Below are 26,515 nucleotides of genomic sequence, written 5' to 3' on the forward strand. Positions count from 1 at the left end.
GCTGAATCATTAGCACATTTGCATACACACATACACAAAATCTGTTAGTTTCTGCTTTTTAGATGTAACATTTCAGAAAGAATTCATAGTCATCACATAACTTTTCTTCACTTTCATCAACTCCCTCACAGCTTCACCAAAAGCCTTCTTTTTCTCTTCTCCGTCTCCATCAAACCATCCTCCCAACAAATCACCACCAGCATCATCATCATCATTATCATCATGATCGGGTCTGATCACGACAAGTGTTGCTCCCCTCATCGTGTACCCTGAAGCCGGCAACTCCAGTACCGGCAAGTACAACATCTTAATGCTCAAATCCGGGAAGGGAGTCCTCTCCTTTAATGATGAATCATTCACAGACTTTCTCATCTCAGCAATCTGCTCTTCATCCATGCAGAGCTGTCCTTGATTCTTGCAATCACTCAGAACAACCCTTTGAAGCTGGGAATGTTCTGACACAATCGGTTTCAAGAACTGATGCCTTGCCGATGAAGAAATCAAGCAAGAAATCGTCCAAACAATTCGCAGTTTAAGCTGATCATCAGTTAAAAAATGCTCTTCTTCTTGAACAGGAGCAATTCTTTCCCATGCAAGATTCTTTTTACAAAACAACGTAGCACCGAGTATAATGCAAGACTTGAGCTCTCTCCCGAACGCAGCCTTCCACTTGATGAAACAATAATCATCGTCATTCCCATTTCCGTAGACCGGAAACTGGACGTTCATATATTTGATTTCTCTGAACTTGCTGTTGCTCAAAGCAGGACACCAAACGGTAGTAGCAATTGAATCTTTATTAGCTGCTGATGACTTTGGAGTGATGATGAAGAGACGACGAAAGCATTTGAGTTTACTTAAAAAGATTCTCAAAACGCTGCGCTTTGATGAGTTGCCGATGAGTACTTGTCGACGAGGACGAGGAATGATGGAGAGGAAAAGATTGTTGATTTGGGGAATGAGCGAAGAGAAGCGTTTGCAGACGACAAGGCAGCGAGTTAAGGACTTGGCGTCGAGTAATTTGTTGAAGATGTCGAGAAGAATGGCGTCGGGTAGGCTATCAAAGTAATCATCAGCTTTTTCTTCTTGTTGTACAATTCTTTCCATTTGATTGTTCTTTCTCTTTATGGGTTGCTTGGCTTGGTGAAAGGAGATTATATATAAAGAAGAGAAAGCAAAAAGGGAAAATGGCAAAAGGGATTTGATTGATACACGGTTTTGACCATAGTTTAAGAGAAGTTTCCAAGGACGGGAAACATGGTTTTCTTGTTGGTTGCTTAGAAGGAAGAAAGGAAGAAAGAAAGAAAGAAAGAAAAAAAGAAAGAAAGAAAGAAAGAAAGCTTTTGTCATTTGTCACATGCGAAAATTACAATAAAGTTCTATATCTTTTATTTTATTATGCCAAGGAACTAAGGTTGTGACTTTTTAAGTTTCAAGCCTATAATCTAAAAAGTCATATAAGAAAAGAATGTTACGAATAATACCAATTAAATTATATTTTATGATATAAGAAAAAAAAAATATATGTTTTTAGATCTTAATAAACATGAGTCGATTGTATGTCTTCAAAAATTTAATCCGTAAGATGTCGCGTGTTCTGTAAATTAATGTCTTTGAGCCACATACATATTGATAGTTGTTCATTTAAAAATCTATTTAGCTCAAGTCAATTTACAACCATACAGGCTTCCAAGGTATATTGTTTAAAATTCACGACCTTTAAATTAATAAAGGAAAATTATGTGAAGTTTAATGTAATTTACCTTGAGAATATTCGAACTCGTAAGTCGTAACGCAACTTGGCAAAGTGGATGGATACACAGTTGGAGCTCTTCTGGAACCAAGTTGCTGTCTGGTGTGGCCCATTGTATTAATCAAGTTAGATATTGCCAAATTAATGACAGAAAGAAAGAAAAATAAAAAATCAAACCATTTTCTCGATTTAATGTATTTATAATTCATCATGTTGCTTTCAATCAAATGTCAATGAAAAATTTCAATACCCTTTTCTACAACACCTTCATATTTAGGTGTCTAGAATCTAGTCGGCTGTTGAACGGCATGCTTTTAGTTTACATAAATCTCACTATTAGAGCTGGCAAAACGGATTATCGGATCGTGTTTGTGTCGTATCAGTTTTGTATCGTATTAAATTTAAGTCGATCCAAACTCGACCTATTTAATAATCGTGTCAAAATATTGAGACCCAAATCTGACACAAAAAAATAATCGGATTACCCAATAACTTGCTTAATATCTATTTATTAAACAAAAGTCTCATAAAATATTTACACTTTGTCATACATATGTATGCACATACATACATACATCCATCCATACATGCATAATTTATCAATATTATAAAATATGCATATTTACTAAAATATTACATACACTATTGAGGTTTTAATTATATATATGTAAATAATATTATATATCAATATTATAAAATATACATGTCTACCAATATTTTATACATTTACACTATTAAAGCTCTAAATGTATTTAAAATTTTATTAATAAAATATTGTGTCTATATTCATCCTTTTAAAGAATAAAAAAATCATCTCTAATATTTGAGTTTTGATGACAAGAATCTGTAAATTATTTTAAAATAGAAAATATAATCGGGTCATTGATCGGGTAAATGAGTCAAGAATTTTAACCCTAACCCGACACGGAAAAAAATCGTGTTGACTCGGACCCGACCCATTTAATAATCGTGTTAAATTCGACAACTCATACCTATTTATTGGTATCGTGTTTGTGTCGGGTAATCGGGTCGTGTCAAATTTTGCCAGCTCTACTCACTGTACTATAGTTTCAAAAAAAAAATCTCCCAATACTATTTTGTTTTTCATTATTCAATTGAAGGGTTTAAAAAATTTAGTGATAAAAAAAAACTACAAACAACGATAACTATTATTTACTTAATTGATATAAAATTTTTATTAAATTTAACATTCAATAATCAATTATTTAAATTTTATTTTTAATTTTCATTCCACGCTTCGATTCCATTTCATTTCAATTCAAGTATATTTGCGACTATCAATTAGTTCATTGATTTTTTTTTTAATAGATTAGTTCATTGAATTTGAAGGCGAATGACCGGCTAAATAAAAATAGTTGAAAAGGTGCTCGACAACCGCTCCACCTAATTTCATTTGTTAACCCAATTCAAGGCACAAAAGTGGGAATGAAAGTGAAGAGACAAAAACAAAAGTAAAAAAAGAAATGCACAAATGAAGAGCCGCCAGAGTGTAATTCTTGTGGTCTCATATGTGTTGGTCAATAAAGCAGACAACATAAATTATTATCAAAAAATAATAATAATAAATAATAAAAAGAAATGGGTGAACACGTGTACTAGCATGAAGTGTGACGTCACCGAAACAGGTTGTGAATGTTGTCTTTAGTTTATACGCCAACAAACAATCAACAAACACCGCGGCCATCTCATCACAATCAACCTTTCTCTTCACCACACACACGGTTTCATTTACCACATCACAGCGAAGACTCATCGTACCATGGTCTTTAAGAGGACAAAAGACTAAAAAACAAAACTTAAAACATAAATTTGATTTTTTCTTTTTTGAAATTATTACCATCCATGTGTTGGGGGATAAAATAATTTTTTTTAAAAAAAATTTTTAGAATCGATCTTATATAATATATAAGAATTCGTAATTTAAAAATTATACCTTAAAAATTTAAGAAAATAAATAATTTTTACTTTTTTTGTTAAAGTAATTTAAACTCTTAGATCAGTCACCACCACTCCTATTAGATCACGATCCACCACTAAAATAATCTTTCAGGCTATGATCAGGTTTAATCTGCACTTGACGTGTGGACGGTTTTATCACCACTAAAAGTAACTAGTAGGAGAAAATTTTTCTCTTAAAATTAGAGAGAAAAAATTATTTTCTCTAATCTGTATAATGTGGACTCTCTCTTTTTTCTTTAGAGAAAATAAGTATTTTTATATCTTCCTTTAGTGAAAACACTAGGATTCAAATAATAAAAATCAAAAGTCACGTTAATTGTTTTTTCTATAGGGGCTCACCATGTAAAATAACATAAGACCCCTTACACATAAGCAAATTAAATAGAGTCTCCCATTAAATGATATATTTAAGTTTTTGACCCAAATAACTAATTATCTTTCTTATTAATTCAGTAGTGGTGCAGTCAATTAAATGAGCTAACTCAGGGATCATTTTGAAACATACAATAATGACTACAACAATTAAGCATGTAATTAAATAAGCCAAATCGTTTAATTCCAACTCTACTGCACTATAAGATTGAAACTGATCTCCATAATTGTATGTTCGAATAATAATTCATCTCAAGCCACATTGATTTCTTTACTGCACAATCATTTATACCACATCATTAATTAAATCGATATCTCAACTGTCCAATCAATTTAATTACATCTTCTTCCTTAATACTCACTGGTTTTCTCTAATGATCATTTTCAACATACTAAATATGTTGACGCACTCTGGCTAGAGAATTTTATGATCAAGTGCCGAAAACCCATCAAGAGATGTATTGTACAAATTCTATATTGTTAATCTATAACTCTAATACTCATAATTGCTCCTACCAATATACTAAGTAATCTTGACTACAAGTATGTGTCGTGTCCATTAGTAACTCAAATGGAACAATAATTACAATCATGAAATCATAATTAACTCAACATTAAGATTACAGTAAAATCAATGTCTATGAGATTTAATAAGTCTGATATTTATTGTAAAGTTAATTAAATCTCATATGTGATCTTGTTCAATGTAGTTGTACTACATCAATAAATTCATACATGATTAAAGACAAATCATTTAATAATTTCATTACAGTCTATACCTAAATAAAGTGCCCAACTTTATTTATCAACTGCAAATTAAATTTATTTAATCATAAGATAACTTGTATTTATATCTTCTGTGAATCCACATGGTGATTACATAAATACATATAATATGATTAAATGATCTTTAATCAAAATATTAATGCAATTAAGATATTTGAATAAAATACCTCATTTATTTTATTAATCAGAAATTTTTTTATTACAATTAAATAAACATATATGCTTTTAAAGTGCATATTTTCTCAACACTATGGATATATTATAAATTTAAAATTTCATAAGATTGAGAAGTTATCAAGCATTAATTCAAAAATAAATCCCCATTGATATTAGAAAGAGAAATTTCTACTTTTATTAAAAGGAAATGAGCCCTATCACACGGTCTTTGCTCGAGTGGTGAACCACTACCCTAAAGTTAAGTATGACTATAAGTGCAGTGGTTTGAGTTCTCATGAGCTCAACCTCATTCTATTAAGTATAATTGTGTAGAGTTAATTTATAAGTTTTTTTCTCCTGCCAAATGCGATATTTGATCACATGATCTGTTATTATATATCTGATTGTAAATATCTGAGTAATAATAAGTTATTATTATAATCATATTTCCCTTTGCCCGAGTGGTGAAACACTTCCCTCAAAATTAAGCATGATTATGAGGACAGTGGTTCGAGTTTTCATGAGCTCAACTTCATTCAATTAAGTATAATTATATAGAGTTAATTTATAAGTCTTTCTCTTCTACCAAATGCGATATTTAATTGTATGATCACATGATCTGTTATTATATATATTATTGTAAATATTAGGGTAATAATAAGTTTTATTATTATTATCATATTTCCAAATTCAATGAGTGTAAATTGTATGATTAATAATTAAGTTAGTAGTTGGTGGGGCCCGTGTCAAAGCGTGCACACAAGGAGTAGCTGTACACATGTTCACACCATAGTGATTCACAGCAAAATCGAGTACATCAAGCAACGACAGACGAATATGATGAGCAAACAAGAGCCAATGATTGATAGATTTCGATGAAGATCAAAATCGGAGAAACAGAGACCAGTTCAAGAACATGGCTTTCTCTAAAGACAATTTAAAAGGATTTGTTTTGGCATTGTTGTCAAGTTTTTTTATAGGCTCAAGTTTCATCATCAAGAAAAAAGGCCTCAGAAGAGCTGCTGCTGCTTCCGGCGTTCGAGCTGGTATTTATATTTCTATTTTAGTTTACATTATCTGGTCTCATGTCTGGGATTTTTTTTTTTATTCGGAGTTTGCTTATCTCAATTTGGTTTGGTTTTTATTCTTGATCTTATTTTGTAGGTGTTGGTGGTTTTACTTATCTCTTGGAGCCTCTTTGGTGGGTTGGCATGGCAATAAGTAAGTGTTTCTCTCTCTCTCTGTCTTTTTGTGTTTGTGTTTGTAGTTTTTTTTTTTTTTTAAAGGAAGTACTGATTAAATCTTTGTAGTATAAGAAGTATATTACCTTTATTTTAGAACTTGCTGCTTTTATGTAATGCCACCATTATCTGCTAGATAAATTCTCTGTCTATCCTATAGGCCGGCAATTGTGTGAATTTGATTTTGAATGTCATGTTTCATGTCATCTTCGAATTTAGGTCCATAGATTATTGAAAATTTAGTAGGCCATTTTTCTCTCGTCATGATCATTGTCTGATGAATCTATAGCTTCAACAATATTAACAGGGAGTTACAAAATTCAGCCCTGTGTTCAGTTGCTCATTGGATCATTTCTCTTTCATTGAAAAGTTAGCATCTGCAGATCTTCATGTTTTTGTTCTATTACATTTTTTATTACTTACTAGAGTATGCTAATTTTGATTTACTATGTGCATTTGGTCTATCACTGATCTTTGGCAGAATCATTCTTGTTGTATGATTTTTGATATAGTGATTGTTGGAGAGGTGGCAAATTTTGTGGCATATGCATTTGCCCCTGCTGTTCTTGTTACACCTCTTGGTGCATTAAGTATAATCGTGAGGTAACAGCTTTTATATTGTTTCACTTATTCCAGAATCTTCTTGAAACTATGTATGCATTTGTATGATTTGTCTGTGGTTGTTTCACTGTTTTGGACTGTGTAGTGCTGTATTGGCACACTCTATCTTGCATGAGAAGTTACCGCAGCTGGGGATTCTGGGATGTGTGATGTGCATAGCCGGTTCTATCATAATTGTTATCCATGCACCACAAGAGAGTCCTATAACTTCTGTTCAAGAAATTTGGAGCTTGGCAACCCAACCAGGTTAGTGCTTACACTTCTTTCTAGTTGTTCCTTATATTCGTGTTGCCTTTTATTGATGACTAACTATATTTCTTCCAATCTTTCAGCTTTTCTACTTTACGTGGCATCCGTAATTGTGTTGGTTTTCATTTTGATCTTCCATTTCGCACCACGGTGCGGAAATACAAATGCCTTAGTATTCATTGGCATTTGTTCATTGATGGGTTCTCTCTCGGTAAAGATTTCGAATTTGTTTCATTTTTTAGAGTTTTGATTAACTTATCCAATATTGATGGAGTATATTTTGATCATTATTGAAAACCATCACAGTGAACTTCAAATTTATCATCACGGTGTTGAAAGTTTTGGCTATGATAGTTATGGGAATTTGCGTTTTCTTCTACTTTGAATTTTGAAGGTAGCAAACATTTCTGGGCATCAAAAAATAGGCTGTAAGAAATTTTGGGCTGTAAGAAATTTTGAGTTACTAAAGAGAGTCTATCTGTTGTTTATTCAGACTAAACTGGATAGAAATTTACTTTAACTGGAGGCAGATCAAGGATCATGAATACCTCTTCGACCTGAAGAAGAGCGTCACATGATAATAAAAATAAAGTTAATATATAATCACAAATTCTTATTTTCTTCTTTGGGTTTTTGCAACTAATTTGCAGGTGATGAGCGTTAAAGCACTTGGAACTTCGCTGAAATTAACCTTTGAAGGAAAGAACCAGTTACTATACCCTGATACATGGTTTTTTATGTTGGTTGTAGCTATATGTGTCATCATGCAAATGAATTATCTAAACAAGGTTAGTAATGTGAAATACTGACCATTTAGTTTGGACTATGCCCGCAGTTTTCATACATTGATATGGTGATTTTGTAATCACGTCAACATGTCTTTTCTAAGGAATCCCAAATGATGTTGCAGGCGCTCGACACATTCAACACTGCAGTTGTGTCCCCCATATATTACGTCATGTTCACATCACTTACAATCCTGGCCAGTGTCATAATGTTCAAGGTATTGTTATTGTATACCTTTTTTCTGAGATTAACTATAATTTTTCTCTAGTTAGCAAGTAGGAGCCAAAAATGAAAAAAGTGATAAATTTACCAATGATTTCTTGAAGTGGCTGCAACACATTGATAAATAGACCTGCAGCCCATACTCTTGAACTTTTTCAGAAAAAATGTTGGATTTCATTTTATCTCCAGTTCATCCTAGTCAATTTTTTCATGTGTCTCATGTGATGTAACGAATTATGTGGTGACATTTATCATCTTAGGACTGGGATGGCCAAACTGCAGCAAGCATCATATCAGAAATATGTGGCTTTGTAGTTGTGCTCTCTGGGACCATTTTGTTACACACAACGAAGGACTTTGAGAGAAGTCCTTCTTTCAGAGGTGTGCAGCATTTTGTTACATTAAATTTATTTTAGCAGACCATGAAATACATTCAATTAACCATTTTTTACGAACTGTAGGTGGCTATTCATCTTTAACCCCTGGATTATCACCCATAACCCCAACACTATCTACCCGACTCTGCAGTGGAAATGGTGAATTGTTGAAGCACGATCAAGATGTGCCTTCTGAGGACTTCTGTAGACAAGAAATGTACTAGGAGTCTACCTCCTGAGAAGAAGTTCTCCGAACTTGTCTAAATACAAGGCAGTTCAAAGGTTTGAATTTTGGGAACTCTTGACAATTGGAATTGCCAAAAGGATATCAACACGAGTTATGGATCAGGTCCAAAAGTGCTTGACATGACATCTTCAAGATCAAAATTGGTATTGGTTGTTACGCCTTTGCCTCGTGCTTGTGCGCCAATGGAATTTCAACATTGAGATTCCTAGTGGAGTTTTGGCTTAAGATATAGAAGCATCCTTTCAGGAGCATTCTTTGTACAGTGTGTGATATATTGCTGGCTTTTTAAAATTGGTCGGTTGGTTGGCTTGACTCATCAAATAAGATGGGATGGTTGTAATGTGAATTTTCCTTTCTTGGAAGATGCAGAAGCCTCTAGTTTTGGTGGGGACAGCTGATGTCTGCCTCTTCAGAAGTATTTGCACCATGAAATTTTTGTATGCGGGATGAGCTTTTTAGACAGAAGATACATCATATAGGGATTCATTTTTCGACAATTTTGTTTTTCATTTCTTTCCATGTTTCACCAAGAAACAAATGCATGTGCAATATTTTTATAGCATTGTAAGAGTGATCGAATAGAGCTAATTATCATTGAGAAAGCAAATGTTATGTTCGGTTCTTCTCTTACTAAGATGCCTGCACAAGTGTGTGTGTGTGTGTGTGTGTGTGTATAGCTCTTGTCTTTTTCATTTATAGGACGGACGTACTCATGATATAAATATTGATGTTATTTATTATTATTCCTGCTTTAGCTAAACATGACAAAATTTTGATAATATAAACAATGCAACACCATCAAACACAAATTGGACACAGAATTCAGATATTAAATTTTCTGACTTTATTTAGCATAGTGTTTAAATAAGCTGTGGGTTTATAGGGCGACGAGAGGTTATTGATATGAATATGCAATTAGCATTATTAGCAACCCCAAATGCACAGGCAACCAGCCAACCAGGGTTTTCACTCAAAACTCACTTTATTATATCTACTAAAGATATCACATGCACCGGCTTTGCAGTTTGGGAAACTATGCCCTAGCCCACAATGTCTTCCCGTGCACACTTTGCTGTCACCTCATCAGTCATCATTTCCTACAATCATTAAACATAAATAAATGTTTCTAGAAAAATATTAATTATGCAATAATACATCTATAAACTCTGTCAGGGCACGCATTAATTCTAAACAAATTGGGTAAGAGTAGAAACATTACCTTCTCCTGCCAATAGAGTGAAGCTTGCACCATAAAGTTAGTCCAGCTAACTCCACAAGATATTGATTCATCACTATGAAATTCCATAAATTAAATGAAACTTTTAGTTTGTGAAAATTGAATTTTGAAATTCAATGACAGATCAATGATTTTGAGGTGTGTACGTAACCCTTCCCTTAAGATTATATTCATCAATGATTTTGAGCTGTGGCTATGGAGATATGTCATTAGCAACCCCAAATGCAAAGGCAAGCTTGCTTTTCACAAAGTCGTCTCACAGCTCCACTAACGTTAATGTGTTTATTAACACAAAAGGTATTACATGCAGCCTCCTTGCAACTGGGGAAACTAAACGCAAGCCCACAAAATTTCCCTGTATGCGCTGCTGTCACCTCCTCATTCCCTACAATCATCAAAAAACATACATACATAAATACATACATACATGTACATATACACGTGCATGCATGAACTTGAAATTGGTAAATTAAAGGTGGCATAATTTTTCTCCATAAACTAGATTTTACAAAGAGAATTTAAGGGCGGGATATCAATCCTTTTATAGGAAAACTCATCCCAGTCATAAAACAATTGTTTTTTTTTTTAAATTTTTTTTGTTATCGGAGCACGTAACAAAGTGTTATAAAAAAACCATATATAGAAGAATAAGCAGTAAAACTGCAAAATGTTAATCTCGTTTATTTTACTAATAACAACAGTATAGTTATTGTTATTATTATGCTAATTCGGTTACTGTCGTTTTGATACACCCATAGTTAATCTTGGTGCAAATATAGTCATTATTATGCTAAGAGTATATTTTTACTCAAACCCTTCGTCTCCTAAAGAAGTATTGTTTTCTTTCTATTCACTTTTTATCATGTGTGATTTTTAATCAATTATGAAAATTTTCATGTACATAAATGTCAAAAAATGAATGGAAAAAATACAATAATTCTGGACTTAATTTAGTGTTCTGCATGATTTTTCTTTCTTTGTTTATTTGATCTAAAATTGTAAATGAGTGAAGAAACACCAAATATGAACCCAATAATTGAAGAAAAATGGATGAGAGTTTTTACCTGCAATGAAGAGAACAAGCAGCAGAACTGCCAAAGCATAGAAAACCTTGATGTTTCTCTGTTGGTGTTAAAGTGTACTCTTCTGTAAATTAAGATTTATGAGGATTTTGATTAACAAATGGATGAAAAAAAAAGACTAATGTGAGTTATTTTACAAGTTTTTAGTGTTCTAATAAAAGAAATGGTTGTAACAGGTGAACTTTCAAGCAAAAAAAAAAAAAAATTCTTTTAGTAAACAGGAAAAAATAATGCTTGTATATATATATTAGTAATTTGATGTGATTTGTTTTTCGGCACACCATGATTAGTAATTAAATTTTCTGGCCACCAATGCGTGAGTAAAATTAAACCCCAAATCTCTTAAATCAATCTAGAGATTTCGCCAACTGAATGTTATTTCTTTAAACTATTAGACTATTGCTGATATTTACAATCAAACTATTATAAGGACGTTCGAATTTCTCAATTATACAATATAATTAAGAAATGAATTAACACTTTTGTGATTCCTTGACCACTTTTCACCAGCTAAATGCTGATACCCACAAATTAATGTGAATTCTTTAAATAATAATAATGTACTTTATGATATCTTAAGAGATTTTCATTTAAAATTTGCGGTTTTAAACACAATTTAATTGCTTTCTCAATCATAAACTAAAAGATAAGATAAAGCCCTGTTTGACTTCTTAATTATGAGTTTTACGTACTTAGGAAATTCACCATTAATTGATAAAGATCTCCATAGGGTATATTGAACAATATATAAAAACTGATTTGAATCCCTTAAATATTAAGATTGACTTCACCTTTTCCTTTGATTTGAAACCCTTGTATATTAAACGCAATTTTGTAGAATTAAAACTTCTGCTAATCTAAAAATATGGAAGAGAGGCAACTTATAGAGTGCGTGGACTACACAATTGGTTGAAATGGATTCAAGAACTTAAGAAATTAAGTTACATAGCCGCACCAGTGGTGTGCATATATATTTCTTTTTTATTATCTATTACAAATTGTATTATCAGCCGATCATATATGGTTGGTCGCCATGGCCAGCTATCGCCAGCTTGCCGGCGGCACAATCAATTGGCTTTAGCTTTCTCCTAAGCCTCATATTACTCTTTTTTTACTAGAGGAGTATAATCGATTGATCTGATATATTTGAATTCAGTGCTGATTTGATATCTGATGCAGTGGCAAAATCATTCACAATTCTAAGGTTGCTTTGAAATTTATAAAACCTTTTTTTTTTTAAATATTGATTATACATTAGATTACTCTATTGCACAGATATTTACAACTGCTATTATAGCAGATATTACATTAATATTTACAATCAGATATACATAATTATGACCCACATTTCCCATTATTACGTTAAATTCAATGAAGTACATACCTAGACAAATATTATCACAGACGAGGAATGTCTCTGCTCCACTCGCATTTCACAAGGGAGAATAACTTATAAATATTTTAACCCCCACAATACTTTTGTGGGGATTGAGAGTTAGTTGAAAAGTAAATAAATTGAGAAAATCCTTTGCAACATTTTGAGAACACACGTATGCGTGTGATAATTTAGTCCATTAAGTTGTAAGTATCACTTTGAACGCCTTAATTTCATTAATCATTTCTTCTACTACATAAATACAAAAGAGCAAACCACTCCTCTTAATTTAATGTCTTTTAATTAAATTTCCTTCAATCGCCAAACAATCATGTTTTTCCTTTAATTGTTAGTCGTACAACGTCTCAAAAGTGTTAATCTCCTTTATGTTAATAACAACAATCTAATTATTGTTATTATCATACTAAGGCCATTGTCGTATTTATATTCAAAGTTAATCTTGATACAAATATAGACATAATTATGCTAAGACAAAAATGTTTATTTTGCTATTTATGTTCCAAGGCTGTAATTATTTTTTTATTTTGTGTTCTTTTCCTTTTCTTTTTAAAAAATAATTTGACTAATGCTCGATGTTCAATGTAATAATAGAAAAGAAATAGATAGCATGAATGGTGGAAGACTAATGGGAAATTGTAAACGTATGTTACCAATTTACCATACACCTAGGATAAGCCATATAAAAAGGTCACGTCTTGCACATTGTAGTGTGGCATGTGATGCACGCGTATGCTTTTCCTATGACTTCACTGCAGTAACGTGAAGCGTTATGACTTCATTAATTAGAGAGTAATTAGTTAATGGATGACTATGTTCAGCTTATAATGACTAATAATATCATCTAACGCTGTCTAATTAATTCACAACTTAAATATTATTTATGAAGGATTATAAAATTTTTCCATTATAGGTGTCCACTATATGGTGAACACTGATATTTTAGATCATCTTTCATTATGAAGAATAAGGAAAAGTAACACATACGGGAAAAAGCCATTTTCACCTCTCACGTTTAATACAATAATCCATTTCATTTTTACTTTTTAAATAATAGTCCATTTCATTTTTATTTGTCAAACAATAGCACAAAATACCTTTTGGTGAACGTCTATAATTCATTGAGGGGAAAATAAGATTTTCAGTTAAATATATGCAAATCATTTTAAAATAAAATTCTCAAGAACAATCAAATAACATCTGATTTTCTACATAAAATTTAAAAATAACACCAAAGAATATGCAACACACAAAAATGCATATGTGTGTCTATTAAATTTTTTAAATGAAGTAAACTAAATTTTTGAATAATAATAATAATAATAATAATAATAATAATAATCCAATCAGGAATCACTTTTATATTAAGGTCAAAGATAAGTTAAAAGATAAAAGAAAAAAAGAAAAACCTTTAAAATTGTGAGATTTGTTAGTACTATGAAATTAAGTTTTAAAATCGCACGATTTTAAAAATTTTTCGTATTTTTCCATACTTTAAAATCCTGAATTGAAAAATTTATATATATAATACGAAAATACTACTATACTACAACTTGTAATGGTATAATGCTTTAATGCTTTTAACATGTATATAAATGCTTTTTTTATAGCCGGTTATTGGGGTTTAGGAGATTAAATAAACGTTTATGACCATTAGATAAATCATACCAATCATACACGTAATGACAATATTCGAACCCTGCATGTTGTCATTAATTGTTTATGACAACGTTCACACACATACTGTGCGTTACAAAAATAATTATTTAAGTAACAACCTTCATATATATTGCGTACTTGTAAAACTAAATTGCACGATGCAGTTGCTTGTTGTAGTAGATCATGCATGTTGCTAGATTATGACATTTTTTATTGAGAAACATTTTTTTTTTGGGTAGTTTTTAAACTCAAAGTGATATAAAGTTGGTAAAAATCAAAACATAAGTAGGTAGTTTTGTAACAGCTTAATTTTTTGTGAGTAAATTATTATCAACCGGAATATTTAAAAATTTTAAATAAAAAATCTGGTTAAAAATCAAATTTCAATAATTCCATTGACAAAGCTCACTTCTTCTTTCTTTTTTTCCTTGAAACTTATTTAATTAACATTTTTTACCTTTTCATGAATTTTTTTCAAAAGAAAGCCTGTGTGGGACTCGACAACAAGAAATTAGTTTGTAAATATAATGTAAAAGTAATCCCTTATAAAAATCCCTAGTCAACCAGTCATATTTGATTGAGATCATCTCCGTGTTCTGTCTTGAACCACAAGTTAAAGGGAGTGAATATCTGAATGATAAAGATGTACACATACATACCCAGAACCAGAACAAAGTTTAACTGGCTAATAATTAATAATTAATTTTTTCAAATGACATTTATTTTCTATTGTCAGTAAGCTTATTACTTCCGGGAACAAATAATTAATGTCATTGATTATAGAAAAATCACTTCTCTATTTTCAGCAAAGTAACGTCACTTAATCAATGCAATAAGCACAAAAAAAATTGTGAAGAATATGCTAGACATAGATATAGAGATACTCTTAAAAGTTATCAATTGCTCATTTTGAAAGTCTAGTAAATAATTTAGCTGGCAAGCAATGTCTAAACTCTAATTAAGAGGATATATAAAAACTTTCAGCTATTTCAAGTCTTGATCAATCCTCTTAATTGATTTACGCAGAAGGTGCTTATGGCAGAAATCCAACAGAGCTTAAGCACTGATGCAAGAACTGCTAGTACAAGATTAGTATTGGTGGGTGAGTTTGTGAAAGAGTTTAAGAAATTAAGTCGCATAGCTGCTCCAATGGTGGGCATTTTTCTTTTTGATTATCTGTTACAGGTTGTGTCAACAATGATGGTTGGTCACCTTGGTCAGCTTCAGCTTGCCAGTGTCGCCATTGCCACCTCCGTCACCAACGTCGTCGGCTTTAGTTTTCTTGTAAGCCTTAATTTTCTCTTCTCTAATTTCTTCTTCTTTTTTTTCCCCCAATACGCTAGAGTTTTGAATTCATGAGAGAGTTAGCGTTACTACTACTTAGTGATATTATATATGACCTACGTATTGTATTTTGTGGTATTTTCTTAGACATTGTTGTTGTACAAATGACATTAGGAGCGGAGCAGCCAAGAATCGTCAATCTAGGGGGTCATTGTGTTATAAATAAGAAGTCATTGGGGATAAAGTAAACAATTCGCAATTTTGAAGGTTCAGTTTCTGAAAATATAGCGACCATTTTGGGTTAAGAACAATATACTACTACTTTCGTACATAAGACAAAAATGACAGGAAGTTTGAAATGATTTATAAGCCGTGCGTTTTATTTTTGTCTAAGTTATTTGTATTTTTATTTGAAAAGAAAAAGTGAAATGAGATGGTACGTTACTACGTGATTGTCATTTTTTTTGTTGATAAAAGAAAAAAAAAACATTTTAGTCAATTCTGTCACATTGATTTTATGTCAATGTTAGCTTGACTGTTACTAACTAAATTTGAATGAGGTAAAAAATTCAATAAAATCTAATGTCAAAGTTGAATTTATAAGAAGATATATATTTTTTATTCTCAATCACTTATTTACTAGAAGAGATTAAGAAAAAAAAATTAAGAGAGAATCCTTGTCATTTTTTATAAATTCATATTTCTTTTAATTATTTCATAAATCAGCGTGTATAGATGACCTGATACCTCTGATGAATTTTAATCGTCTCCAATGTTTTGATAATGTTAATAACTTGGTTACATTTTGTACGCGGGAATCAGTCAGGATTGGCCGGTGGATTGGAGACATTGTGTGGGCAAGCGTTTGGAGCGCAGCAATATCAAAAGCTTGGGATACATACAAACAGTGCCATAATAAGTCTCATAGCCATTTGCCCCATAATATGCATCCCTTGGATCTTCATGAACAAATTGTTACTTGCATTGGGCCAAGATCCATTAGTCTCCCACAACGCAAAAAAATACTCATTGTGCCTAATCCCCGCATTATTTGCAAATGCAATCCTTCAACCCATAACCCGATTCATGCAAACCCAGAGCTTGATTTGTCCCATGCTAATAACCTACTTTTGCATTCTTTGTTTTCACATTCCTGTATGTTGGATCCTAGTGTTTAAACTAAAGCTAGGGATTCTTGGAGCAGCTGCTGCATTTAGCTTATCTACTTGGCTCAATGTGGTATTGGTTTCACCGTATGTGATGTACTCTTCTTCATGCAAAGATACACGTGCAAAATTATCCAAAGAGGCTTTTCTTGCTATCAAACAATTTTTTGCCTTCGGTCTTCCTTCTGCGCTAATGCTTTGGTAATTCTTTAGTTATTTCATCTTTTCTTATAATTACTCTTGAAAGACATTGACTTCTATTTTAACTTTAATCTTTGTATTTATGCTGTGATTGCAGTCTCCGATGGTGGTCCATGGAGATGTTGATATTATCATCGGGGTTTCTTCCGAATCCTAGGCTAGAAACCTCAGGACTTTCCATATGGTAAGCTCCTAATTGAACTTGTTTTTGACTTTTTTTTTTTTTTTTTAACTTGAAAAATTATAAAGAATCTACCAAACGCTGATAAAAACAACTACGAAACAGGTCTATTTTAGCGTGTTAATTGATACGCATCTATAAAGAAAGAGTTTAGACTGAATTCGGACAAAAACAACTGTAAAATAAATTCCCGGTTCCACTACTACTATTGAGTATTCCTCTAATTTGTTGCTATATTTGTGATCAGCCTTGCAATCACTACGCTGCACTTCATAATACCATATGGGATTGGAGCAGCAGCAAGGTATTTCCAATATCCAATAGTTATCAACATTTTCTAAATTTGAGAATATTTCACATCTGTAACTATATACTATATAAAAGCAAGGTATATATCAATTGCATATGATAATCATCTTTAATTATATACTAAAAATAATATATCAATTATTTTATGACATACAGTACTAGGGTTTCGAATGAACTAGGAGCTGGAAATCCAGAAGCGGCTCGGCGGGCTGCTTGGAGTGCTGTGTTTGTTGCTACATTAGAGGCAGTCATAGCCAGCACAATTCTCTTCAGTTGCCGCTTCATTGTGGGATATGCTTACAGCAATGACAAACAAGTGGTAGATTTCATTGCCGCCATGACTCCACTAATATGTTTGTCAATCATTCTAGACACCTTACATGCGGTCTTTCAAGGTCAGTTTCTAAATTAATGTGTCTCTTATGAATGATATGGGTTATATGTGAATAAGATCTTTTTCAATATAGGAGTTTCTAGAGGTTGTGGATGGCAGCATATAGGCGCATGCATCAATTTTGTAGCGTTTTATTTGGTTGGACTCCCTGTTGGCGGTGTGCTTGGATTTGTAGTTCATCTGAGAGGGAAAGGGCTTTGGACTGGCATTGTTGTTGGTTCGGCTGTGCAGTCAACACTTCTATGCCTCATTACATGCTTCACAAATTGGAACAAACAGGTTAATTAATTCTCTCTCTATATATATACATGTTCAGTAACATCGATCCTACGCTTATCTTGAGGATTGCATTAAGCCCCATTATTGATTTGCTTTCATTGTCACTTTCAACTCTCCTTGTAGGCAACTAAGGCCAAAGAGAGGCTAAGGGAAAGGGGGAGAAGCTCTGCTGCGTAAAATATATATGTGGTTGAAGTGGGAGAAAAAAGAAAAAAAAAATTCCTAATCATTTCTTATGCTCATATCAATGTTGACTTATTATCGAAATATTTTATTACAGTGAAAATATAAGTTTTTTTCCCTCTCTACATTGTATACTTTTTCTGTTTAATTAAGAGTGTATTTAGGATTGATGTGCTGTAACTTTTAAATTACAGATGCTGTGAAAACAAAACTATAATTATGAAACAAAAGTTAGTAATATATAATAAATGTAAATTTTAAATAATAATTTTATTAAAAATATAATAGATTTTTATTATACAAGTGAAAAATCATATCAACACATCTTCTAAGTTATAGTAGCTATTATGTACCAAACACTTTAATACTGTAACTTTTAAATTATAACTGCTCAACCTTAATTTTAAACGCACTCTAAACTATTTATGAAGCAAAAATTTATGAGTTATGTCAATTAATGAATTCGAATTATAGTTCTGGATAGAAGTAATGCGCAAACAAAGACTCCATGGCCCAATGGATAAGGCGCTGGTCTACGGAACCAGAGATTCTGGGTTCGATCCCCAGTGGAGTCGTTTTCTTTTTGGTTTTTTTTCTTCTAACTTTTTTAAGCTTTTTAACTGCCTGGGAACAAACAGTTCGGGTTCCCCGAACCGGATGGAAGAAAACCTGAAACAAACCCTAATTCCAAATTGGAAGAACAAATACTCAAACAGCGACAAACAGCGAAGAGTCCGTCCGTCCGTCCGTCCGTCGCTGCAACCCGTAATTCGACTTCCTGTTGCCATGTACCGGCGCCGCTGAGTACGTTCGTCGTCCTCACTCGTCACGCTGCCTTGCTTCCACTTCGGCTGTCCCAAGGTAAATTGCTGATTTTTTATGTTAAACATAGGCTTCCATGAATGTTGAATTCTTAATTCTTGAGAAAGAACGGATATTTAGGGTTAGGATTTTTATATAAAAATGAGAACTTTTTAGCTCATTTTAGGATTTTTTATTGAATTTCCTTGCAACCAATTATCATTTGGTTGCATTATTATGGGGGTCATATGCTTAATATGAGGAATGAATTGAATCATTCAGCTAGTGGAGGATTACTTGCCCTGAATTAGAGATCATAAAGCTTGCTAGCAAGGGCCAGGGAGAATTAAATTTCTTTCATTTGTAATTTATTAACTTCCTAATGATATACTCAAAAAATATATATTTGTAGTCTCACATCCTTGTGAATGGCAAGTGATTCACCCAAAATCCAGCTAAAGCCTAAATGCTTGGAGACTCGCTCACCACAATGAACAGAACCCTAAACATATTACCTCATTGAATATAACCCGATTGAATTTTTGAGGTTGACCCAACTAACAGTTGTTTGGATTTAAATAATTCTCCATCTCAATCAGTGAACTGATTGTCAATTACAGTAAATATGGTGAAGAACAACATCGTTGAACTCTAAGGAAGGGTACTGGTGATTCTCATTCTGACAAGATGGCAAATTCCCTCACTGAATTGAAACCCTGGCTGGTATAAGGTATAAGGTATAAGGTATAAGGTATCAGTATCCGTTTTATTTGCATTTTTCCTCAGCATGGCTTCAAAACTAATTGGAACAGCACCTCGTGAAGCTGAAAATCCTTATGAACTCTCTATAAGGCAGGCTTTTGATGCTCTTGAATCAAAATTGCGACCTCCTTTTGCTTTAACAGTCCCAAATCCACAAGAATACATGCAGCTCAATAGGGCTATTCTTTACGGGGTTTTATGTGAACCTCATTTTGCCAAAGTTCATATTAAGCATTTACATGCTATAGTCACTGATGGGTATGCTTTATTTGTGAGTTTGCTTGTTAAAGTTGTTAAGGAGTTGTATGTTAAACTGTTTGATTCTGTGAAGAATCAGTTGATTTGGGTTACGAAGGAGATGATTAATGTTTCGGCTGTAGGGTTTGATGGTTTGTTAGTGAGTTTGTTGAGGCAAATTGTTGGTGGAGATTTTAGTGATGGGAATTTGTGGTTGTGTTTTGAGTTGGTGAGCCTGTTTTTGGGTAAATGGGATTGTTTGTTAGAGGAGGAACCGTTGGTTCTGAGTAGTGCTTTGTATACTTTTCTTCATTTATTAGCTGATCATTGTAGATTATTGACTAATTCAAAGTTAGACGTGTTGAAGTGTTTAGAGATTGATTTTTGTGTCAAAATGTTGAGAGAGCAGTTTCAGTTATGTTTGAAGATTGGTAGAGATCTTATTCGGCTACTGCAAGACTTGGTTCATGTACCTGTATTTCGTGCTATATGGAAAGATTTAGTATTGAACCCGAGTGAGTTTAAGACCCCGGGGTTTTCGGATATTTCACAATTGTATCATCTGAGGACTTCGTCCCGGTATTTCTTAACAAGGATCACTCCTGAAATGGAAACTCAATTGCGGTTTTTACTTACACATGTGAAATTGGGTAGCCAAAAGCGGTATCAGGCATGGTTTGCTAAGAAGTTTCTTTTTGGGCCAGAAAGAGAGACTCTGATAGTTGACATTATACGGTTTATATGTTGTGGACATCACCCCTCTAATGAAATCATTCAATCAGATATTATTCCTAGATGGGCTGTTATAGGTTGGCTTCTTAAGAGCTGTCAAAAGAATCATGTTGAAACCAATGCGAAGCTTGCACTGTTCTATGATTGGCTTTTCTTTGATGAAAGTGTGGACAATATCATGAATATTGAGCCTGCAATGTTGCTGATGGTATGCTCAATACCAAGATACATTGACATGACTCACACTCTTCTCGATTTTTTATTCCTTCTCGTGGACAACTATGATGTTGACCGGAAGGATGTTATAGCTAGAGGAGTAAAATCAGCTTTTGCTACGCTTGTTCATAAAGGAGTAGTTCAGTCATTGGATGTCTTGGTCTCATGTAAAACACTTTCTCCTTATCTGAAAGAGAGGCTACGGAAGATTCAGGTTTTGGAAGTTGGAGTTCCTAATGAGTTGCATCTGTTACATATTTCTCAGCACTCAATGGAAACTTTCAATTTGCCATCTCCAACACCATGCTCAGAGACAGAGAGGCAACCAGCAAGAACTGGGGAATGCGGATTGCAAATTAAATCTGCTGATGAACCTATTGCAGTTTCTGATGACTTAGTTATTGCTTGCCATTCATCACCCAATAATGGTGTAACCTTTGAGAGTTCAGTTTAAAATCTTGGATATCTTAGAAATTCAAATAAATTGGCCCTTTCCAAGACCTCGTAACACCATGCCTTTCAATGATGGATGTACCCAAATGCTGTAGCAACTCAGTTCTAAGTTTCCTTTACAGCTCAAAAAAGTCGGTGCGTGACAGTTGAGCATCAACTTAAGGACTCAGTTTCGCTTCAGTATACAGTCAAGCGTAAGAATGTTGCCTCTAAGAGTTGAGCAGTAAATTATATTTTATCAGAATTTTTGCAGGTTGGGTTTTACATATTTATTTGAATTTTTTACTGATTAAGTATTTTCTATATAAATAAACAAATTAACAATCTATTGCTAAGGAAAGGAAAATACTGAGTAAACTTTTGCCTAGGAAAAGCAAGCCAAAATTGGTTTCATTTTGTATTATACGCACACCTTGTCGTTTTTTCAATCGTCCGTAACAGTTAAAATAATTCTGTCATAGTTTATATAGATTTTCTACTCTATATACTTTGATTAACTTCTTTCTTATATAGTACCGCTATTTTCAAGGGAGTATTTTCTTGCTGGTTTCATTGCCACAAGCATCTGTTTCACTTAGGTTTCCATTTTAGTATGGTTTGAACTTGGCTTTCTGCAAGTCAGGTACAGAAAAATGATTATTTGTTGTATTAGCTGAAGATCCTAACACCAATAGTCCAAAGTCTTCAGAATCTCTGGTGTAATACACCCTTCCAAAACTTGTTGCCTTGTACATGGAAATGTGGCAACAATTTATTGGTGGGATATGTATCTGGAGAGCTTAAGACATTGAGACATTCTCAACCAAAAGATAGTGAAAGATATTACAATTCTGAAGCAAACAGTTTTGGTTCTGATAATAGAACTTTGTGGTCCATTTGTTTGTTTTGCTGGGAAAAATGATTAATTACTTGCTGTCTCAGTGCTAAAGCATCTCAAAATAAAGAGAAATCACATGTTTTTTCAACAAGGCCCTGCATTATAACAACATGGACTGTTGCTTCATTATGCCAATGCTTGTAATTATTTAGAGAGTTCTAATGATTGACTTTAGAATGGAACAATACTATTAAGACGATGTATCTGAAAGAGGGTTAAAATGCTGCAAAAGCACTGCTGTTGTATGTTATTGCTACTTTTGAATAGAAGTTCGTTTCCTCCTCTTCCCTGTCTAATTTTGATCCTAATCTTTCACTTTTTTATCTTCTAGTTTCTGGCTTTATTATCTACTTAAAAGTCCCCTAGCCTTCTAACCTTAAGTTTGCATTTTGCAGTTTATGGTCTGGGAATTTTCATCTTCTTTGACTTATAATTGACTTGTTTGTTGCATTTCCAGCACTATGGCTTTAAGATGTCAGAACCTAGTGCTTTGCTTATCTTAGAAAATAATTCACATCATAGTAAATCATCTAATTATGCCTCTTTCTTAATCTCAGAGATGCTGGTTCGGACTTATTGAGAATGCCTCTAGAGCTACTAGGGACATCATAACACTTTGGAGTTGAAGTCAAATTGGTACCTTTACCCCCTTATTCCACCTGTTTGAAATCTTGAAAATTGTTGAATTGATGAGGTTATAAAGGGAACAACTCCAAGTGGTTTAAGTTTATGCTACACAACACCCGATGGCTTGTGAGCTACATGAGATATGGAGATCAATTTGTTGAATAAGCAAGCAGATTTTTGAAGAGGTGTAGAGAAAATACTAGAAAAAGTGACAGAAACTTGAGCTGCACAAGATGAGGTGGCATGTTAATATTATTATGGTTAGCAGAGTCTATGACTCATTTCTGCAGTCTAAAGACTGAAATTTGAGTGAAGGGTGAAGAAGACCTGAAAGGGTATTAAGAAAGGAAATTGAGAGCCAACAAGTTACATGCTGTAAGAAGGAAATTGAGAGCCAACAAGTTACATGCTGTAAGAAGGAAATTGAGAGCTAACAAGTTAGGCTGTAAGCCTGTAATCCCTGACCAACTAGAGAGGACATTGTCAGCAATGATGATCACTAGCAACAATAGGTATTCTTTTTCTTTGTAAAATATTAGCTGAGATTATGGAAACATAATTCTCAGCTAATAGGACATTATGAAAATCCAGAGAATGGCGTCAGCTTATGCATTTTTCAGTAACTTTATTAAGCTCAATAGTAGTTTCCATTTATAATGTAAAAATTTTCAGTCATTTTGTTGCTCACTGAACAATTTGCTAAGTACTGTGGTGTTATTCATTTAAAGCTTCTTCTTTTTTTTTTCTTATGAGTTTTTATGTGGATCTAATACGTGCATGAATTAGCAAAATATTCATTTCAATCTGGCTAATATTAGTAGCCTCAGAAGGATTTTTCGGAGCTGATGGCTTTTGGTCTGTGTTAAAGTTTTATCCGGGAGGTGTAGGTTCAAGGGCTTTAGTTACTGGGATTAGCGTTTAACATTGAAGGAACACTCAGCTGTTTAACTTCTGGGTAGTGCAGATGGAGGAGTTGCACTGCAGAATTTTCATTTCTGCATCAGAAAACCAACTATAGACTTGGGATTCCTCTCCACAATCTGCTTTTTTCTTCGGCAGTCTGAGCATTGATATTTGGTGCACCGGGTTTATCTCTGCATCAGCAGAGTTTATGTGCGGATGATTTGATATTTCAGTAGTCTCTCATTCTGATCTGTGTCTTCTTTTGATGCTGCCACTGTTGGCTTACAGATTACTATTTCATTGGCCGTTCCCACTCCTACTGAATTTTGCAAAATTGTAAATGTTGGTTTTTTTTCTCTACCTCAAACCTCTTAGTGGATGATTTTTCTAATTTCTTACAATCTATTACTTATTTCAATAAAATTAATCTACTCTTTATGCTCAGAAATGAACAAGGAAATTGCATGTCATTAAGGGAAATAATTCAATATAGACAATATCATAACATTTGTGTTTAGAGCAAAACTATAATACTACAGCAATAAAGGCTAGGGATGCATGCATCAAATTCAAATTTATTGGCATCTTCTCTTTAGCTGAACTGGAAACCCACCACTCATCTTAAGCTGCAAAGATAGCTTGTAAGGAGGGTTCATCATCTTCTCTGGAGTAGCACCTCCATTAATGGCTACGATCTCAAACTGATGCAACACCGTTGCAGCAATCAACTTCATCTGCAGATAAGCCATATCCTTCCCCAAACACAACCTGGGCCCTCCGTGAAACACCGGAAACTTAAACTGATCACACGGCTGAAACACCCGATCGTCATCCAACCACCTCTCAGGCCTGAACTCCCTGCAATCCTTTCCCCACACTCTCTCCATCCTCCCCATTGCATAAGCCGAATAATCAGCGAACCACGCTTTTCTCACCCGCGTCCCATCCGGCCACACATCATCATCCACCGTCAATCTCGAATCAATAGGCACCGGTGGAAACAGCCGCATTGACTCCGACAGAGCAGCATGTAAATAATGCAACTTCTTCAGCTCATCATAGCTGAAAATCCTGGGCTCGTTACCCGACAACAACTCATTATCCGGAGACTCAATAAGCGAATCCAACTCCGCGCGAATTGCATCCGCGCACCTGGGGTGACCGGCGATCAACCAGAAGAACCATGTCAGCGCCGTCGACGTCGAATCTTTACCTGCAAGAATGAAGCTTATAACGATATCTCTCAGAAACTTCCTCCTCTGTTCTCCATCTTTAAACTCCATATCCGAGCTCGCGACAATGAATCTTGACAACAAATCTTGGTGATTTTTATCATCATCATCAACACTACTAATCTTTAAGCTCCGTTCTTTTGATGCAATAATATCCATAGCGTACTCGTTGATCACATAAATTGCTTCTTTAAAGAGCTTCTCCGGTTCAATATTGAGCAATCTTTTCGCTTTCCAAAACGCAGCAACTGGGGACATGAATCTTTTCCAGCAAATATCGGTGGCGTCGTTAAATGCTTCAATAAAATAAGAATTTTCCACCATAGTAGAAGGATCAACACCGAATGCAACGTTGCACATATTATTAAAAGTGAAATCTTCCAACACTTTTTGCAAATCAATCACCAAGCCCTCGTCGCAGGCGATGCACAGGGACGGCAAGAGCCGTTCGGTGATCTCAGATTCGACCACGTCCGTTATGAAGTTCTTGAGGGACTTGGTGCTGAACTCGTGGCTGGCGATCTTGCGCTGGAGAGTCCAGGTGGGTCCGTCGGCGTTGAAGATGCCGTCGCCGAGGAGCTCGCGGAGGACGGCGGAGAAGCGGGAGCCTTTGACGTAGTTGGGGAAGTTGGTGTGGAGCAAGTGGCGGACATTGGCGGGGTCGGCGGTGGCCACGCCATTGGAGAGGTTGAGGAAGGAGTTGACTTGAATAGTGGAAGATGGGGTTCCGGAGAGCTGCTCGGCGACCCAGTCGTGGAAGCGGTGGCGGTTGCGGAGGAATCCGAGGAGGTTTCCGATTATGGGATGGGATTCTGGAGATGGGGTTTTGGTTTTGGATTTGGATTTAGAAGAGAAGAAGGAGAAAGTGAAGAGGATGAGAGTGAGAAACGTCAGAAATGGCACCACGGTGCCGTTTAGGTCCAACATTGGGGTTTGCCCTTATCGTTCTCCTGTGAAATGAGAGGAAATTTGGTGCTTTATTTATGTGATGATAACAGGACACCCGACTTTCAATAACGAAATCCTTCTTGTGACGCATTTTTATTTTATTTCGAAAATTTTACTCTCCTTAAATATATGAAAAAGATCTATATGATGAACATTTTGGACCTCAACTTTGTTTTGAATGATTGAATCTTTGTTAATTCTTAGAAATTTGAGTCAGTAGTCTTATCAACTTTTTGGGATATTTTTCTAGTGTGTGATTAAATTCTTTGCTTGTTCGGAATGAAATATTAGTAAATTTGTTTCTAATAGGTAACCCTATTGAAGAAGGTGGATGCGACCATTGGTAAAAAAAAAAAAAAAAATTCATTTTTGGTATACAATTTTGTGAATAAGATTAATATGATTGTTTTAATTTTTCACCTGATTGAATCATTAATTAAGGTATGGATTTGTAACGCATAATTAAACTGATTTGTGTGTAATTCAATTAGTAGTATCTCTAGAGTCACTCAATCAGTAGTATCTCTAGAGTCCACTCCTACCCCATATTACAAGTGAAACAAAAATTG

General features: G+C 34.0%; 5 protein-coding genes and 1 non-coding gene across 11 annotated transcripts; 4 read left to right on the forward strand and 2 right to left on the reverse strand.

The window, feature by feature from the left end:
• Positions 1–72: 72 nt before the first annotated feature.
• LOC102609828 (F-box protein At1g30200-like) lies at positions 73–1,107 on the reverse strand. Its single transcript, XM_006470667.3, has one exon. It carries the CDS (start codon positions 1,105–1,107, stop codon positions 73–75), a length of 1,035 nt encoding a protein of 344 aa, XP_006470730.2.
• Positions 1,108–5,859: 4,752 nt separating this feature from the next.
• Positions 5,860–9,420, forward strand: LOC102610961 (probable magnesium transporter NIPA6). 2 transcript variants are annotated; one of them, XM_006470671.4, is made up of 9 exons: positions 5,860–6,093; positions 6,212–6,268; positions 6,801–6,891; positions 6,995–7,155; positions 7,242–7,369; positions 7,809–7,946; positions 8,069–8,161; positions 8,427–8,547; positions 8,628–9,420. In XM_006470671.4, the coding sequence occupies exons 1-9, from the start codon at positions 5,964–5,966 to the stop codon at positions 8,765–8,767; spliced, it is 1,059 nt and encodes a 352-aa protein (XP_006470734.2). In that variant the 5' UTR covers positions 5,860–5,963; the 3' UTR covers positions 8,768–9,420. The 2 variants fall into 2 exon arrangements, with proteins under 2 accessions (XP_006470734.2, XP_006470735.2); XM_006470672.4 differs by lacking the exon at positions 5,860–6,093 and having other exon boundaries at positions 6,219–6,268; positions 6,770–6,891.
• A 5,650-nt stretch (positions 9,421–15,070) lies between these two features.
• Positions 15,071–18,374, forward strand: LOC102622637 (protein DETOXIFICATION 2-like). Its single transcript, XM_006470707.3, has 7 exons — positions 15,071–15,445; positions 16,268–16,812; positions 16,910–16,996; positions 17,241–17,297; positions 17,459–17,697; positions 17,770–17,975; positions 18,099–18,374. The coding sequence occupies exons 1-7, from the start codon at positions 15,197–15,199 to the stop codon at positions 18,150–18,152; spliced, it is 1,437 nt and encodes a 478-aa protein (XP_006470770.2). The 5' UTR covers positions 15,071–15,196; the 3' UTR covers positions 18,153–18,374.
• A 286-nt stretch (positions 18,375–18,660) lies between these two features.
• Positions 18,661–18,733, forward strand: TRNAR-ACG (transfer RNA arginine (anticodon ACG)). The gene has a single exon. It is a non-coding gene; the product is annotated as a tRNA-Arg (tRNA).
• A 5-nt stretch (positions 18,734–18,738) lies between these two features.
• On the forward strand, positions 18,739–23,590 carry LOC102611444 (uncharacterized). 5 transcript variants are annotated; one of them, XR_008052218.1, is made up of 3 exons: positions 18,739–19,019; positions 19,580–22,710; positions 22,794–23,590. XR_008052218.1 is itself a non-coding variant. In XM_052434553.1 (2 exons), the coding sequence occupies exon 2, from the start codon at positions 19,747–19,749 to the stop codon at positions 21,358–21,360; it is 1,614 nt and encodes a 537-aa protein (XP_052290513.1). In that variant the 5' UTR covers positions 18,739–19,019; positions 19,559–19,746; the 3' UTR covers positions 21,361–23,590. The 5 variants fall into 5 exon arrangements, 2 of the variants coding, with proteins under 2 accessions (XP_052290513.1, XP_052290512.1); XR_008052217.1 differs by having other exon boundaries at positions 19,580–21,612; XR_008052219.1 differs by having other exon boundaries at positions 19,580–21,553.
• Positions 23,591–24,214: 624 nt separating this feature from the next.
• Positions 24,215–26,064, reverse strand: LOC102611940 (cytochrome P450 94A1-like). The gene has a single exon (XM_006470675.4). It carries the CDS (start codon positions 25,923–25,925, stop codon positions 24,342–24,344), a length of 1,584 nt encoding a protein of 527 aa, XP_006470738.2. The 5' UTR covers positions 25,926–26,064; the 3' UTR covers positions 24,215–24,341.
• Between the last annotated feature and the right edge of the window lie 451 nt (positions 26,065–26,515).

Source organism: Citrus sinensis, chromosome 2 (genome assembly GCF_022201045.2).
Source record: "Citrus sinensis cultivar Valencia sweet orange chromosome 2, DVS_A1.0, whole genome shotgun sequence".
Taxonomy (NCBI): domain Eukaryota; kingdom Viridiplantae; phylum Streptophyta; class Magnoliopsida; order Sapindales; family Rutaceae; genus Citrus; species Citrus sinensis.

What these genes read in the sequence shown, in the direction of transcription:
- LOC102609828 (XM_006470667.3), bottom strand. Translation starts at nt 1,107, where the DNA reads ATGGAAAGAATTGTACAACAAGAAGAAAAAGCTGATGATTACTTTGAT.
- LOC102610961 (XM_006470671.4), top strand. Translation starts at nt 5,964, where the DNA reads ATGGCTTTCTCTAAAGACAATTTAAAAGGATTTGTTTTGGCATTGTTG. An exon ending in GTGGGTTGGCATGGCAATAA is followed by an intron (nt 6,269 to 6,800) that starts GTAAGTGTTTCT and finishes TTTTTGATATAG; the next exon opens with TGATTGTTGGAGAGGTGGCA. An exon ending in GAGAAGTCCTTCTTTCAGAG is followed by an intron (nt 8,548 to 8,627) that starts GTGTGCAGCATT and finishes TACGAACTGTAG; the next exon opens with GTGGCTATTCATCTTTAACC.
- LOC102622637 (XM_006470707.3), top strand. Translation starts at nt 15,197, where the DNA reads ATGGCAGAAATCCAACAGAGCTTAAGCACTGATGCAAGAACTGCTAGT. An exon ending in TCGTCGGCTTTAGTTTTCTT is followed by an intron (nt 15,446 to 16,267) that starts GTAAGCCTTAAT and finishes CGCGGGAATCAG; the next exon opens with TCAGGATTGGCCGGTGGATT. An exon ending in GGGATTGGAGCAGCAGCAAG is followed by an intron (nt 17,298 to 17,458) that starts GTATTTCCAATA and finishes TATGACATACAG; the next exon opens with TACTAGGGTTTCGAATGAAC.
- LOC102611444 (XM_052434553.1), top strand. Translation starts at nt 19,747, where the DNA reads ATGGCTTCAAAACTAATTGGAACAGCACCTCGTGAAGCTGAAAATCCT.
- LOC102611940 (XM_006470675.4), bottom strand. Translation starts at nt 25,925, where the DNA reads ATGTTGGACCTAAACGGCACCGTGGTGCCATTTCTGACGTTTCTCACT.